Genomic DNA, 15,950 nt, shown 5'->3' with positions numbered 1-15,950 from the left:
TGTTTAACTTTGTTATTGTACATCCTTTTTTTTTTGTTTTTTATTAAAGTCATAAAAGTGTATCATTATCATCTAATAAAAGTAACAAATATTGCAAATAACTTCTGAATTTTGAAATTATAAATTTTAAGCCCCTCAGTATTATTTTTAAAGCTAAATTGTAATTTTATTATGAATTAAAGGTTTTAAGGCTTTACAAAAGTGGTAACACATAAGGAATCATAGGGGGTCAAGAGCAACATATATTGCCTTGACTACAGTTATTACTCATACTTCAACTTTTTTTTTTGAACTTTAAACATAACTGCATACTTATATAAAATAGACAATAACATTAAATAACATTAGAGGTAGTTTAAATTACTCTGTTCCGGCTATGAGACGTTATAACGCGTCATTCTTGATGTTTTTATATTTGCATATTAGTAACTTTTTTGAGCTAGCTACGTCCCTGATACATACTATTTTTGAAAAGTTCTTAAATTAATTTTTGTGTGTTAAAGATGCACCACTTTGTGAAATATTTTAAGTTTATAAATGAAACAGGTAAAATGTAAAACAAATAACCTAAACTAAATTTTTAAAATATATTTAAGTAGCATCACAATTTTTGCTTATTTATTAAATTGTTTAGTATGTTTTAAAAACTGTGTAATAACAACCATCAACTTTTATTATACACAACAGTGTAAAACATAATGGTTCATTTTCAAAAAGTTTTAGAATATTCTTATCAGACTCGTTGAAATTTAAAAACAGTTTTAGGAATTGATTTAAATTTTATAAATGAAGTAGTTATGAATAATATCAATATTTTATTACCACATAAATATATTTTAGACACTTGTTTAATATATACTTGTTTTGTTTGAGTTAAACATTAATTAAATTAAAAAAAATAGTGGTAGAAATGATAAAATCCAAATAAAGGATATAATATAAAAATATCAGGCCTTCTAGCAGTTAAAGTTAAAAAAAAAACTTTTCTTCAGTTTCATTTTGAAATTTAAGAGGGCACCCTGTATACAATAAAATTAAAAAAATCATAACAAATACTAAAAACATGGTATAATATCTATGAATGTACCTTGATTAAAAAATATAAAGTTTATTCTATACAACTGTATATTTTTTTCAATATACAATTATATTTATACTTTGAAATTCTATTTGGTGTTATTTTGTTGTTAAACAAAGTTTTTCAAAAAATTTCAAGTCGAATAGAAAACATTTAATAAGTCTTGTGAACAGGTGAAAACATATTTTTACAAAGGTACATTGTTACCGGAATGAACAAAAATCAGGGTTGCCACTCGGTCAGGAAAAGTCAGGAAATCAGGAAAAGTCAGGAAAATTTTTAAAAAATGACAAAAGTCAGGAAAAGTCAGGAAAAAATGTGGGGTTTTGAAAAAAAGTCAGGAAAAGTCAGGAAATTTAATTAAATTAAAAAAAAGTCAGATTTTGTCAGTTTAAATTTACAAAATTCCTTGTTTTTCAAAGCCTTCAAATGGTAAAATTTAATTAAAAGTCTATTAAAGTCAGAAAAAATTCCAAAATTTTCCTAGAAATTTACAAAAATATTTAATTTAATTTCCAATGCCTTCATCTGGTATAAATAATTAAAATATCCTTAATAAAACTGCATAAATTTTCTATCAACATATTGAACAAGTACCCTACTTGAACAAGCAGATTTTGTAAGCTTTTTAATATTGATGATCTGTAGCAAGGACACTTCCATAGTGAAACTGTGATATATACACAAAAGTTTATCTAGCATAGTTTTAAAACCAAAGTATTTTTTGTTTAAGTAAATAATTGAGTTCTTTATAACTAAGCAGTTACTTACATGTCGTTTGTTTATCTAGATACATTTATGCTAGGAAATGCTAAAAAATTGTGTCTTTTTTCAGACAAGCTGTGTTTATAAGGTAATAATACAAGTATTTTGCTGATAGAGCTGTTTATTACAAACATCAATCATACACAATTGGTTCAAGTGATGTACTGGAAGTTTGATGATAGAATTCAGCAAAAAACTGTTGTTTTTAACCTGTATTAAAATTAGATTGAAAGCTTTATATAGTTTCAAGTGTTAGATTATGTATTTTAGAATAAGTTTAATTTAAGAGTTTGATTTAGAAAAGTCAGGAAAATTTTTGTAAAAAGTCAGGAAAAAGTCAGGAAAAGTCAGGAAATTTTTCTCAGCTTGATCAGTGGCAACCATGAAAAATGCGCTCTTAAATTTTGGTCCAAGGGGCCTAGTGTACAAAAAAACCTTTTGGTTGTTGAGTCATACAACAGAACCAAAGGTTCAGTTTAAGAGTTTAAGGTCATGTCCAGGACAGACAACTTTCTTCAGTAAATAAATTAAATCTTTTTTTTTATAAATTGAATTAAAAAAAATATTTAAATTATTTTGTTATTAACTTGTTTTTTATTTATAAGGGATCCATGTCAATTGTAAAATAAGTGTAATAAAAAGATAAAAAAATCAAGAACAAAAATTTCATGCCTTACTCAGGGTTGCTACTTTACCTGGAATTTGACAATTTAGGCAAAAAAAAACCTGGAATTTGGGATATTTTGAAAAAAAAACCTAGAATTTTGAACAAAAATCACTAAAAGAAACCAGGAAAAACCTGGAATTTTAACAATTTTCACCTGTTCAGTAATAAATTTCGATTTGACTCAAAAAATATCATAGAAATAAAAACATTTTGTCATCATATTTTTTTTTTGTTAAATAAATATTTAAAGCAGCTTTACAGTATCTTTTCAATGTTTTTTTTACTATTTAACACAGTTTCTTACCTTAAACTTAAGTTTAAACTAAAATAGATCCAAAAATGTGTACTTTTAAAAACCTGGAAAAAACTTTAAAAACCTGGAAAAATTTTTGAAAAAACGAGTGGCAACCCAGTTACTAAAAAGAGTTGTATAACCTTTTTGATAGAAATTTAAAATTTAAGTTATTTGATTATAATTAAATCCTCAATTATAATTTTTGAGTTTTTTTAAAACACTTTAACTAGTATTTAGTTTGATTTTTTTATAGTAAAGAATATTTTTCATGTATTATGTTTTTTTTTACTTCAAAAGTTTTATTAAAAAATTGTTTCATATGTTACTATTTAAAAAAAAATGTTTTTATTCATTTTTTAAGTGGTCAGGATTCATTAATTAAATTTGCTTGGCAAGGGTTATTTAAAATATCCAATCAAAATTTTCCTTTTGAACTGCACCTCAATAAGCTATATTTTTAAGTTTGTAAAATAACTAAATAATTTGAAAATGTTATTAAAAATAAAACTATAGTTAAGTTTTTAAAACTTACACTGTTTACTAATTGCAGAATTTTATTAAAAAAGGAACTAACTGTTTATATTAATTATGAAAAGAGCAGGCGCCCAAAACTCAAAAACGACAAACAAAAAAGCAAAAAGTGTTGCTTTTAACAACAATGTTGAGATCAAGGAAATTACTCCTTTGAAAGCAAAGAACAAAAAGAAAGTAAAAGAGCAAACAAAAAATCAAATGTTTGGAAGTTTCCTAGGCAATTACGATGATGAAATTCTTGCTGAAATGGAGAAAACAGTTTCGATGAAGGAGTTGGCAAACGACGGCCTTGATGTTTTTTGGAAAGAAGCTTCTGATGGGGAGTCAGACGATGAGTTTGAAGAGGATCTTCCTGCCATTTTATCTGATGAGGAGAGCGAAGATGACTTGCGTGAAAGCTCTGATGAAAGTGATGATGATGAAAAAGAAACTGAAAATGATGAAGACGAAAAGTGTGACAACACCTCAGATGCTGATTCTAAATTAGAGACTGGGTCATGTTCAACTGAAAAGGAAGTAGTGCCAACACAAGAAGTCAAGCCAGTAGGTAAATACCTGCCACCAGCCCTAAGAAAAAAGATGGGAATTGAGGCTAGTTTAATTCAGACCAAGGCAAGAAGTAAAGAAGTTCAAAGCTCGTCAGTGCAAGAAATAATTGCTGCTCCTAAAATATTTACTGAATCTAACACACAAGAAGATTTAAAGTTAAAACATACCATCAATGGCCATCTAAACAGATTAAGTTTTGATAATTTACATAAAATTTTCAAGCTCATTAAAAAACTGGCTGAAGAGCGTAGCCGTGGTAAAGTAAATGACATCATTGTATCATTACTAATGTCCCGCCTTGATTGCAAGGACCCTGTGCCTGACAGGTACAATTCTGATTGTGCAATTTTTATATCTGTGCTCACCACACACCATGGAATGACTTTGTTTGCAAATTTTATTGAAAACCTAGCACATAAGTTTAATGATATCTGCAATTCATTATTCAGTGAATTGCCAAATCCTGGTGCTTTAAGTGGTAAAAGCCTGAACAATGTAGTTAACATGTTTTGTTCTTTGTATGAGCTAAAATCTATTTGTAAAGTTTTGATGTATGATGTTTTGAACTACTTTGTCGAAAGCAATCTGACAGAAAAAAAAGTAGAAATTATACTTCTTATTCTACAAAAGGTAATTATTGTTACAACTCCAAAATATTACGTTATTCATGATTTTTCATAATTTGTAAAAAATTATGTGTTCCCAAATTAAAGTAAGTTTTTCAAGTAACATACTATTTTAAGGTGGGATTTCAGCTGCGCCAGGATGATCCCACAAAGATGGTTGTTGTCATCCAGACAATGCTGAAGTATTCAAACAAGCACAAAGATGAAGAGGACAGCTCAAGAATGGAATTTATGATGGAAACTATTAGGAGTGTTAAAAATAACAACATGTCTAAAAATAAAGGTTAGGTTTCAAATATATTTAAGATTAATACTTGAGTATTTTTTTTGTGAACAATAAATTACAAAAAATTATGTTATTAGTCATATATATATATACTATAAATCCCTATAAATAATTGAAAAATATGTGAAAATCCCTATAAATTGCACTTTTTTTTTGCACGGTGATTGAAGTTTAAAAGCCAAAACAGCAACACCGTGTGCTTAAAAAAAACGTTAATAATTTATTAATATGATTAAAAAAAAATTTAATCCAAATCTTTGCAATCTCAGTACAAACCTGTTACTCTATGGCACAGCCTAGCGGATAAAAAATCGTTTTTATATATTAATCAAAATTTATCTTAAGTTTGCTTATTTAACTAAATTACAGCTCAAAAACCCTCAAACTTTCGTAAATTTCTTATTAAGCCTGTGCTTATAAACGGCTAATGACATATTTTACTTTATTTACCTTAAAAACATGTTCGCAAAGTTTAAAATTCATTGTTTTTCTTTATTAATTTTTCTATAAACTTGCTGTATTTCAAAGATTTCTCTATAGTTTATTTGAAATTTTAGTAGAGCATATACTGTATTCCTTAATTTTGTTTTTGAATTAATTTTTAAATTTAACTTGTAATGTTTGATTTTTTGTGTTCAGAAAAGCCATGAAATCTATACATAAAAGTCATAATACACTAAAATAACTTTCGTATATAGCTGTTAGAATTTACGAAAAATACTAATTCAAAATTCAAAGATAAAGCATTTATTTTTTACTTTTGTAATTTTGTTAAAGATGTAAAACTTACTTATAAGCTATTTTTAGTTTTAAATGGCGGAAGCTGGTATGAATACAAGTATATAGTTATTTCTTATACTTCAAATAAAAATACATTTTAAGTTAACAACAAAGTTCTGTTTTGTTGTCTAAAATTAATTAAATATTTCTTCAAACTTTTTGAAATATTTATTTTTAGGCTACAATGCAGAAGAACTGAGAAAAAACAAACAAAAATTGAGAGAATTAAGTGGCCCGGAAACCGATTCACTAACAAATGTTCCTCTCAAGGTTTGTTTACATGTTGTAATAGTATAGTTATGATAATGTAATAAGGTTTATGTAAAAATAAAATATCAACTATAACCCACATAAGCAATATTAGATGGTCATGGTTGCCATTAACGAATGTTTTTAATAGTTTGAAAGTCTTGTTCTGTGTTCATGCCACTTTTAAATTTTTCAACAAAATTTTTTGTATTGCAAATCTCAATCTAGTTTTTCTTAATAAGTTACTTATTGAAATCTATTCTTCATTTTTTAAACTCTGTTTTGTGCTTTAAGTAGTCTGTTATAGTTAGTTCTAATCGAAGACACCTAATTTTTAATTTTTCAGAAAAACATAAATTTTAAAGTTGACAATAATGAGTGTATTAATTTCATTTCAAGTTCACCACTAATACAAAGACCCCGACAAATATTATGTAGAACTCTTAAATAAAAAACAATAAATTGTTAAATTAGTAGTTATAAAGTTAATATTTACTAAAATCTTACATTATTGTGATTTTACTTATATTAATTTTTAAGCATTTGTCTTAAACAATAAGAAAAATTCTGTAAAATTTAAAGAACAATTGTCTAATAAAGCTTATTGCTACAATCATCAGCTTTACGAATTCGAAGTTAACGCTACAATGTTAAACAAATTACAAAAAAACAGGGTTGTCACTCGGTCAGGAAAAGTCAGGAAAAATTCAAAAAATTGTCAAAAGTCAGGAAAAAATGGGGGTTTTTAAAAAAAGTCAGGAAATTTGGTAAAATTAAAAAAAAAATTCAGATTTTGTCAGTTTAAATTTACAAAATTCCTTGTTTTCCGAAGCCTTCAAATTGTAAAAATTAACTAAAAGTCCTTTAAAGTCAGAAAAAAATTCCAAAATTTTCCTATAAATTTACAAAAATATTTAAATTTATTTCTAATGCCTTTATCTGGTATAAATTAGTAAAATATCCTTTATAAAATTGCAAAAATTTTCTATTAACATATTGAACAAATACCCTACTTGAACAAGCAGATTTTGTAAGCTTTTTAGTATTGATGATCTGTAGCAAGGACACTTCCATAGTGAAACTATGATATATACACAAAAGTTTATCTTGCATAATTTTAGAATCAAAGTGTTTTTTGTTTAAGTAAATAATTGAGTTCTTTATAACTAATCAGTTAGATTAGTGTTTTATGTAACTTTACCTCTTTATAATTTTTTCAAAGTTGTTTAAAATTTATAAAATAAGTTATAAGAGAGGTATATGCCAAGATTAAGTTTACTTATTGTTTGTATTTTTTGTAGAGTAACTTAAGTTTTTAAAATAAATAAGAGTATATTTATTTGTTACAAATTTCATACTAAATGATAAGAGGAAATATTTTATACAACAGATATACAGTTTAGTTTTAAGGTTTCTACTGTAAAAATTTGTTGTTGCTTTAAAATTTTAGTTGTGTAAGCTAGTTATTAATTCAAGGTTTTAATTGTAAAAGTTCCTTATATGTCATTTGTTTATCTAGATACATTTATGCTAGGAAATGCTAAAAAACTGTGTCTTTTTTCAGACAAGCTGTGTTTAAAAGGTATTTGATAATACAAGTATTTTGCTGATAGAGCTGTTTATTACAAACATAAATCATACACAGATGGTTTAAGTGATGTACTGGAAGTTTGATGATATAATTTAGCAAAAAAACTGTTGTTTTTAACCTGTATTAAAATTAGATTGAAAGGTTTATATAGTTTCAAGTGTTAGATTATGTATTTTAGAATAAGTTTAATTTAAGAGTTTGATTTAGAAAAGTCAGGAAAATTTTGGTAAAAAGTCAGGAAAAGTCAGGAAACTTTTCTCAGCTTGATCAGTGGCAACCATGCAAAAACCAAAAACAGTATGGCATAGTTTGATTTTTTTCCAGGACATGTTTTGTACTGTACATTTGATCGTTAATTTCTGATCTATATAGCTGTTGAATGTAGCATTAGCTACATGAAAAATTTGTTCTTTTTTTTAATTGCATTTGAAAATTAAGTTTTAAAAGCCCTTCCAAGCGGGCTCAGTATTTTTTCCGTCAAATAAGTCTAATTAAATTTTATTACATATATAAATATGCATATATATAGCTAAACTATTTAGATATTTCATTAACTTTAAATAGTATTTCAAGGTGCTAACAGAAAACGTATTTTTTAGATTTTATTTAACATAAATTTGTAAGTAGAAAAATATTCTAAGTCGCTAATAGGAAATGTGTTTTCTAGCTTTTATATATCATAAATTTTTAATAGATTTTTATAATCCTCTTTTTTGCAAAAGATTTACAAATCAACATTTTTTAACGATTGCATATAAACAGCTATTAACACGTAGTTTCGTTTAGGATTTACTTGAAGCAAAAGAAAAGGGTCGCCACTACGTGGTCGGTGCCGCTTGGCTCGGAAATCAGTGCGGCTCGCAGCAACCTTCCAAACAGAAGTTAAACAACAACTCAGGTTTGTATTAACTATTGTAAAACTTTATGGATGTTTATGCAAGCATAAAAATATCTAAGAAATTTTTTTTTATGAAATATATTTAATCATAGTTTAAAAATATATTTAATCATAGTGTTTAACATTTTCAGCTCCTAAAGGAGTAAGCAGCAAAATGGTGAAGCTCGCACAAAAGTACAGAATGAACACAGATGTGAGGAGAAGAATTTTTTACGCCATCTTCAGCTCTAAAGAGAGAGATGAAGCTTTTTGTAACATCTTAAACTGCAAATTGAATGTTAGTTCTCAAAAGTGTTGTGTTATACTAGTATTAGGGTTGCCACACACTCATGATAACTCAGGATATTTTGAAAAATTTGAAAATATCAGGATGATTTGGCACAGTTTAGTTTTTTTATAAAAAACTCTGGATAGTTTTAAGATTTTGACAAATCTCAAAACAGTTTTTTTATAGACTTTAATTGAGATTTAGTTGCAATAATTTGTTAATTCATGACCAATTTATTTGAAAAACTTGTTTTTTGTTAGTTTAAAAAAAGAATTAAATAAATATTAAATATTTTTCAAAACTCAGGTTAACTCAGGACAGTCTAAGGTCACTTAGAACAGGTTTGTTGATTCAAAGAGTGGCAATCATGTAGTATTTAATGCCGTACATTTTAGTGGATTATCTATGTATAAAAGGAGTTAAGTTTTTTATTTTAAAAAGCTTGTTTCGTTTAAATTTTTTAATTTCTACTTCTATGCTTTTTTATTATATTATGATAATCTTTCATTACCTAACTATTATTTTTTATTTATTTTACATCAAAAATTAACTAAAGAACATATTTTTTGTATATCAACTAAGAATTGACTCTCTAAATAAGTCAAGTGTTAAAATAAGTATATTAACACAACAATAGATAATTTTTAGCACTATTGACTTTTTATAGTCTATTTTACGTATTTATTTATGAAAGATAGAAAATTTAAAGATAAATAAGAATTAACTTCGTAAAAGTTTAAATCATCATTAAAAGCTATGTAATATGTTAACAAACTAAATTTAAATCTATTTTGTAATATCATGTTTGTTATTTATTTTGATATGTTTGGTGTATTTTAAGATTTTTTGTAAAACTTTTTTATCTTAACAACATACTATAAATGTAAGAATGTTTAATTTTTATATTTTACAGGTATTTAAAAATTATAAGTTTTTTCGACTATTGTTTGAAATTATTTTAGATATACGTTTAGTTTTTTTAATAACTTTTTTTTAATAAAAGTATAACAGTTAAAAAAAAGTTACTCTATGCTAAGTGTTGTATTGTTTCTCAAAACACCATTTAAACAGGAAAAACAGCGAAGAGAAATAGGGCAAGTGTTGCTTCAGTGCTGCTTGATGGAGAAGACCTTCAACCCGTTTTATTTTTTCGTCATTGACAAGTTTTGTAAGCATCACAGGTTGTTACCATAAATTATTTAACTAGTTTCAAAACAAGCAAAAAAACATAATTCTAATTAAGTTTATTTTAAACTTTATTTTTTTAAGTATTATTTTAGTTTGGATACAAAAAGAAGCACTATAAAAAGTTTTATACAGTTAAAGAATTGCATGTTTAATGAAATGACAATCTTGTGTTTTTTCTTTAGCACAGGGTTTGATTTTTGTCTGCTTATTCACACAGTTAACAAACAGAATAAATTCATAAAGTTAAGTTCAATTACCTTATGACAAAAAATAGCAGTCACTATTTTTAGCTTGAAAATTTCTCCTTAACTTTTTTTTTTTCAATTTTGCATTAAGTTTTTTAAATTAATGCACAAAATTAACAAATATTTATATAAATTATATTAATAAATAATATTTATTTATATTCCAGTGAAGTTACTTCACTAGGATCTTTTGTTAGCAAACAATTAAGCCTATATTTTGAACAGTTATAAATGATATTATTTATTTTTATGATTTGTTTAAATCTTTAATGCACCTTTATTTATGGATAGTTTTCAAATATGAGCTTAATTATTAGTTGACCAGATAGTTCTTACTTTCTTAAAGAGGTTTAAAGTTTATGCTAATTATTAGACTAGTCGTTGTAAGTTTAAGATATAAATTTTTTTGAACTTTTCTATATTACTCGTCTACCATACAAATCTTTTTTTTTTTGTAAATTGCTTAAAATTTTGCCTGTTGAAGATATGTGAATGCAGTTTTTAGAAAGCATGTTAAGAAGAAAAAGTAAAACTAATTCACATACTTAAAACCAAACAAGTATTTTTTTTTACAATTTAAAATTAAACAACCATCGAACATTATTAAAAAAAAATATTGTTTGCTGGAGGCGCTACTGGAAATGAGTTTAGTTTATAAACTTTAACTTCTATTTTTTTAACTATACAATGTTGTAATAAATGATGTTATTTTCTAACATCTTGTTTTAAGTTATAAATACGCCATTTTATTCTCTACAAAATTTCCATTCAAGTTAAAGTAATAGTTTGAAATGACAATGTTTCAATGAATAAATATTGTGTGGTACGTCAGGGTCAAAAAAGTAATGTGCTGCCGACATTATTTGACATTTTTATCATTTAAAAATATGTTTATTTATTTAGTAACTAAACAAAGTGTTAAATTTATTATATTATTGTTATTTTTTCACAGGGATTATACCGTCATATTTCAATGTGCTGTGTGGGACAAACTGAAGCTTCTTGACAAGATGGACAAGAGACAACGGAACACGCTCAAGCAAGTTGTGTGCAGAATGCTCATTGCCGGCAACATCACCCCAATCAACTGTTTCAAGGTTGACATTGTTTTAATAGAAAAACTAAGCTCAGTTGTTTAATAGATTATTGGTTTAAATTAAATAATTAAGTCAAATTTTTAAGTTTTATTGTCAAAACAATGTTTCACTCGTTTGAAATAAATCAAACGAGATCCTTAGTTGAAATATACAATCTTATTGTTGAATAATTTGAGTTGATTATTCCATATCATTAAGTCGGGAACTTTTATTTTGACCTCTGAAGTAAAAAGTGCATAAATTAAATAATCAACAAAAATAGGTTACTATAAGCTTCGCAAAAACTAATTTATACTAGTATTTAATAAAACATGACAACTATAAATAGAAAATTGTTCCAGAGTACTAAAGTATATTATTTATCTTATTTAGTTTAAATGATTAACAGAACATTAATGTTTTGGAAATGGGCGAGAGAACAAAGAAGTTCCTGCAGAATATTTTTGTGCACATTGCAACTTCTGTTAACTCTCCTGAACAACTGCAACAAATATTTGATGTGACCAAAAACGCAGGTGCTTCTCAGGTCTTCAACAAAAAGTCTTCAATGTCGCCCGCTCAAGAGGCTTCCAGGTAGAATTATGTTGTACAATTGTAAATATATTCACATGTATATAAATCAGTTCTTAAGATATTAAGTTAAAATTTACTTTGAAGAAATTAAGTTGTTATATCGGAGATTAAGGCCATAGGGGGGGTAGGCCATGTTTTTTACAAGTTTATCTTATTTTATAGAGTTTTTACTAAGCTTCAAGTTGCTTTTTACCGTTTTTAAAAATTCGAATTAGTTTTTGAGATATGACCAGTTAAAGTCGGGCCGCATAACAGGTTCCTTATGGGGAAGGAAAAACTAAAACGGCAAAAAAAGACTAATGCATTCAAAATCTATCTCCTCCTTCATTTTTTAAGCAATCTTCTTCAAACTTTCACAGTCTTTTCTTTATACAATAACAAAAAAACGTTATTTGTGACTTTAAAAAATTTCAAGTAAAAATACCTTTTTTTTGAAAAAAAAAAAAAAAAATTTGATAAAAAATCACTTTTTTTTTTAAATTTTTGTCATAAAATTTTTATTTTTTAAAATTATTTAAATTACAAATAACGTTTTTTTCTCATAATGTAAGGAACATTTTCTGAAAATTTGAAGAAGATTACTTGAAAAATGAAGGAGAAGATAGATTTTAAAGCCCGTTTTTAAAAACTCGAGAAAAACGGCTTTAAAGTTACCCTTTATATACCCTTTATAAAGACAACCCTTTATATAACCGGTCATAAAAAAAAAGTTACTTAATACTTTTTAAATCTAAAATAATCATCTGAAAGATCATGAAATTTACTATAATATAAGTCTATATGTTATTTTTGGTCAAAAAATGGCTTCTACCCCCCCCCCCCCCCTATGGCCTTAAGTTTAAAATAATAGTAAATGTTATTTAGTAATGTTTGTTACTGGATTCCAAAACTCATGAAAAAACCTGCAATTTAAGCAACTTTGAAAACAAAAAAAATTGAACAAGAATCACTTAAAAAACCGTATTTTTAAATAATTTTTACCTGTTAAATAGTAAAATTAAGATAAGTTACAAAAAATATATCATTTATAATAATTTTTTATATTATTTACAGTTTGATATACTATCAGGGTTGCAACAAATTCAGGAAAAGTCAGGAAAAACAATTACAAAAGTCATAAAAAATAAGGGTTTGGAAAAAATGTCAGAAAAAGTCAGGAAATTTGGTATAAACATGCTCCAAATAAGAAGTTTAATCCTCGCTATAAACTGCGTTTTGCTAATGTTTTTTCAAAGAAAATTTTCATTTGCAATTCACCTTTTTTTCAGGGTGTAACTGAATTTTTAGAATAAATTAAAATATTTTCTGACCTCGCGTGTGTATTTACTATGTGGTAAAGATACAAGTATTTGGCTTATAAAGTTGTTTATTGCATATACATTGATCATACACGTATTGTTCAAATGGTGCAATGTAATTTTTACGACTGAATCCAGCAAAAGAACTGTTGTTTAAACCTGTATGAAATTAAGTTGAAAAGTTTACATAAGCTTAAATCCTTTTTTTATGTATCTTTGAACTTTGATTAAGAACTTGCAAAAAGTAGGGAAGAGTGAAAATGAAAAGTCAGGATTTTTTCAGCTCGATCTGTGGCTCTGTTCTATAAAACACTTTTAGAGTAGCATTAAATAATATTTTCAAGTTGTTTATCCTAATTGACTCAGTTTTTTACTTTAAATCTAATTTATATTAAAAATTGACACAAAAACATGAACATTTAAAAACCTGGAAAAAACATTTGATAACCCTGTTATTATTTATTATAGTTTCGAAAGTAAAAAACAGGTGGGGATACTGGAGTTTTTAAATACCAATTCAGTAAGAAACACATTCTACGTTTAAAATTTATTCGCATGACGACGTTTCGACTTTCAATAAGTCATTATAAACAAATTACTGTGCAAAATAATGAAAAAATAACTGCTTTAATGAAAAAATAACTGCTAATAATTTTGGAATTTTGAAAGAATGTAGAAATAAATTTGAGACCCTGATAAGTGAAGCTCTACTAATTAAACGCTATAATCCAATTTTAAATAAACAATTAATTAAACCGGGTATTACCCATACATTAAGAATTTTTGATTAGTTTGATATATATTAGTGTAACAATTTGTTAGTACTTATGTAAAATGTTATTTTATTAGAGTTTATAATCTTAATTTATAAAATTTTTATATAATGTATCACTTAGAAAATTTTTTTTTCGTATACTTAGTTGTTTATCACTAATTTTATTTATTTTTGCACAGTAATTTGTTGATAATGACTTATTGAAAGTCGAAACGTCGTCATGCGAAAAAATTTTAAACGTAGAATGTGTTTCTTACTAAATTGGTATTTATTATAGTTTATTATTTTTAACTTCACTCTAAGACAAGTTTTTGCTTTAACATTTTTTTCTCAATATTGAAATAAAATAAATTTATTGCCACAAAGACTTTTGAATATATACAATTTATAAAAAAGTCAAAACGTTAAACAATTTAATAGTAAAAAAAACTGTTTTCTTCTTAGATTAGATTTTAAAAATAAACTAAAATTTATTTTTCTTAATTTAAATGTTATTTTCTAAATTATGTGTTTTAAAAGTAAAATTACATTTCAAAGAATTCTTATTCAAGTAGAATTTTTTAAATTTACAAAATTACATTATTCAGAAAGAAGTTTACAATTTAAAAAGCAAAACTAGCATAATCCTTATTCAAACTGAAATAACTACATAAATGTGTTCTATAAACTATAAATCTATACGATTAGATAATTATTTAGAATTATATTTACTAATTTAAATAAGTAAAGCTATTGTTCACACGTTGTCACAAATTTTTAGGCTAGGAATGAAGTTGCTACTGTCAACATACATGCTAAATGACGAAACTTTTATGATGAAGTACAAACCTTTGAGGGAAAAAATAAAATTAATTTATGATGCTATATTAGTTACTTTTAAAAAGCACTAAATTGTGCCTGGATTGTTAGACAATACGTTTAGTAAAATTTTCTTAAATTTGCGATTTAAAATTGTTTTAAAGGTAATGATGTTTTTAAGTATTTTAATTTCAAAATATTTAAGAAGTTTCTTGACAATCGCAATAATTGTATTTTATAGTTTTTAATTTTAAATTAATGACTTTTAAACATTTTTACATTATGAAAAATAAGTTTTTACATTAACATTTTTTTATATAGGTTTTTAGTTGCATAAAATTTTGAAATAAATATTTATACACTTTGAGTAGCTTTAAAATTTTATTCTCATCTCATATTTTTAATTATGAAGTTACTTTAATTTACAATGCTTTCAAAAAAAAGCTTTGTTCACTTCTTAATTCTGTTTAAAATATCTTTATGTTAGTATAAAAGATTAAGAAAAGTTTAAATTTATATGGAAGCTGTTCAATAAGTTTTAAAAATAGCGAATGTTTACTTTTCTCAAGACTTATATGCCTAAGTTTTGGTGACAAATCACAAAGGTTGAATACAGAGCTCTTGTAAATAACATGTTTTAGAATAAAAACTCTTTTTAATCAAAATTGTTCTTAATATTTTCGTTTTAAAAGAGCAAAACACAAGAGATTAATTTTAGGTTGAATTCAAAAGTTCTATCCACAGTAGTTTGGTATTAAACAAATAACAAATTCTTAAACCCTAAAGAATATGTATACTTTAAACTTGTTTAAATACGAAAACACCACTAAATTTGTTTTATTTAATTTACATTGATCGTATATGAAAATGTAAAAAGTGCTAAAGGTTTATTGGTTTTAAGACATACCTATACCTTTTAAATTAGGCATTTTAAGATATGTGTTCAAAACCTAAAGTTAATTTCTTTACTGTAGAGCGATAAACTTAGACACAAATTTGAAATTTATTAATTTGGCTAAATTAGTTATCAAGAATGTTTTATAATTGTTTAAACTGTTTAAATCAAACAAAATTTAGTTTTTAAAAAAATTATATTTTTTACAATATATGTGCGTTATGTCTCAACCCGAATAGTAGAATATTCCAAAAAAAAAAGTTCCAAAATATGAAGTCAATGAAGCATTCCTTTCTATCAAAGACCATAAAGCGAACTTTCCACACGATATCAACTGTAGAATAATTAATTCATCTAAAACCCACTTAGGCAAACTGTCAAGAACCATCCTACAAAAACACATAACAACCATAAGAAAAAAATCCATGCTTAGCCAATGGAAAAACTCTGGAGAAGTGATAGATTGGTTCGAAAAAATCAACAACAAAAACCACA

At 25.6% G+C, this 15,950-nt stretch overlaps 1 protein-coding gene across 1 annotated transcript; it reads left to right on the top strand.

Annotated features, from left to right (window-relative positions):
- Positions 1-3,392: 3,392 nt before the first annotated feature.
- Positions 3,393-14,667, top strand: LOC145833633 (nucleolar MIF4G domain-containing protein 1-like). Its single transcript, XM_082940782.1, has 9 exons — positions 3,393-4,518; positions 4,632-4,797; positions 5,759-5,850; positions 8,207-8,318; positions 8,450-8,595; positions 9,658-9,767; positions 10,972-11,116; positions 11,505-11,689; positions 14,523-14,667. Exons 1-9 carry the CDS (start codon positions 3,394-3,396, stop codon positions 14,650-14,652), a joined length of 2,211 nt encoding a protein of 736 aa, XP_082796908.1. The 5' UTR covers position 3,393; the 3' UTR covers positions 14,653-14,667.
- The last annotated feature ends 1,283 nt before the right edge of the window (positions 14,668-15,950 follow it).

This window comes from Thalia democratica, chromosome 1 (assembly GCF_965202585.1).
Source record: "Thalia democratica chromosome 1, ktThaDemo2.hap1.1, whole genome shotgun sequence".
NCBI classification, from domain to species: domain Eukaryota; kingdom Metazoa; phylum Chordata; class Thaliacea; order Salpida; family Salpidae; genus Thalia; species Thalia democratica.
Note: the sequence above shows the minus strand (reverse complement) of the source record. Positions and strands in the feature narration are given on the sequence as shown.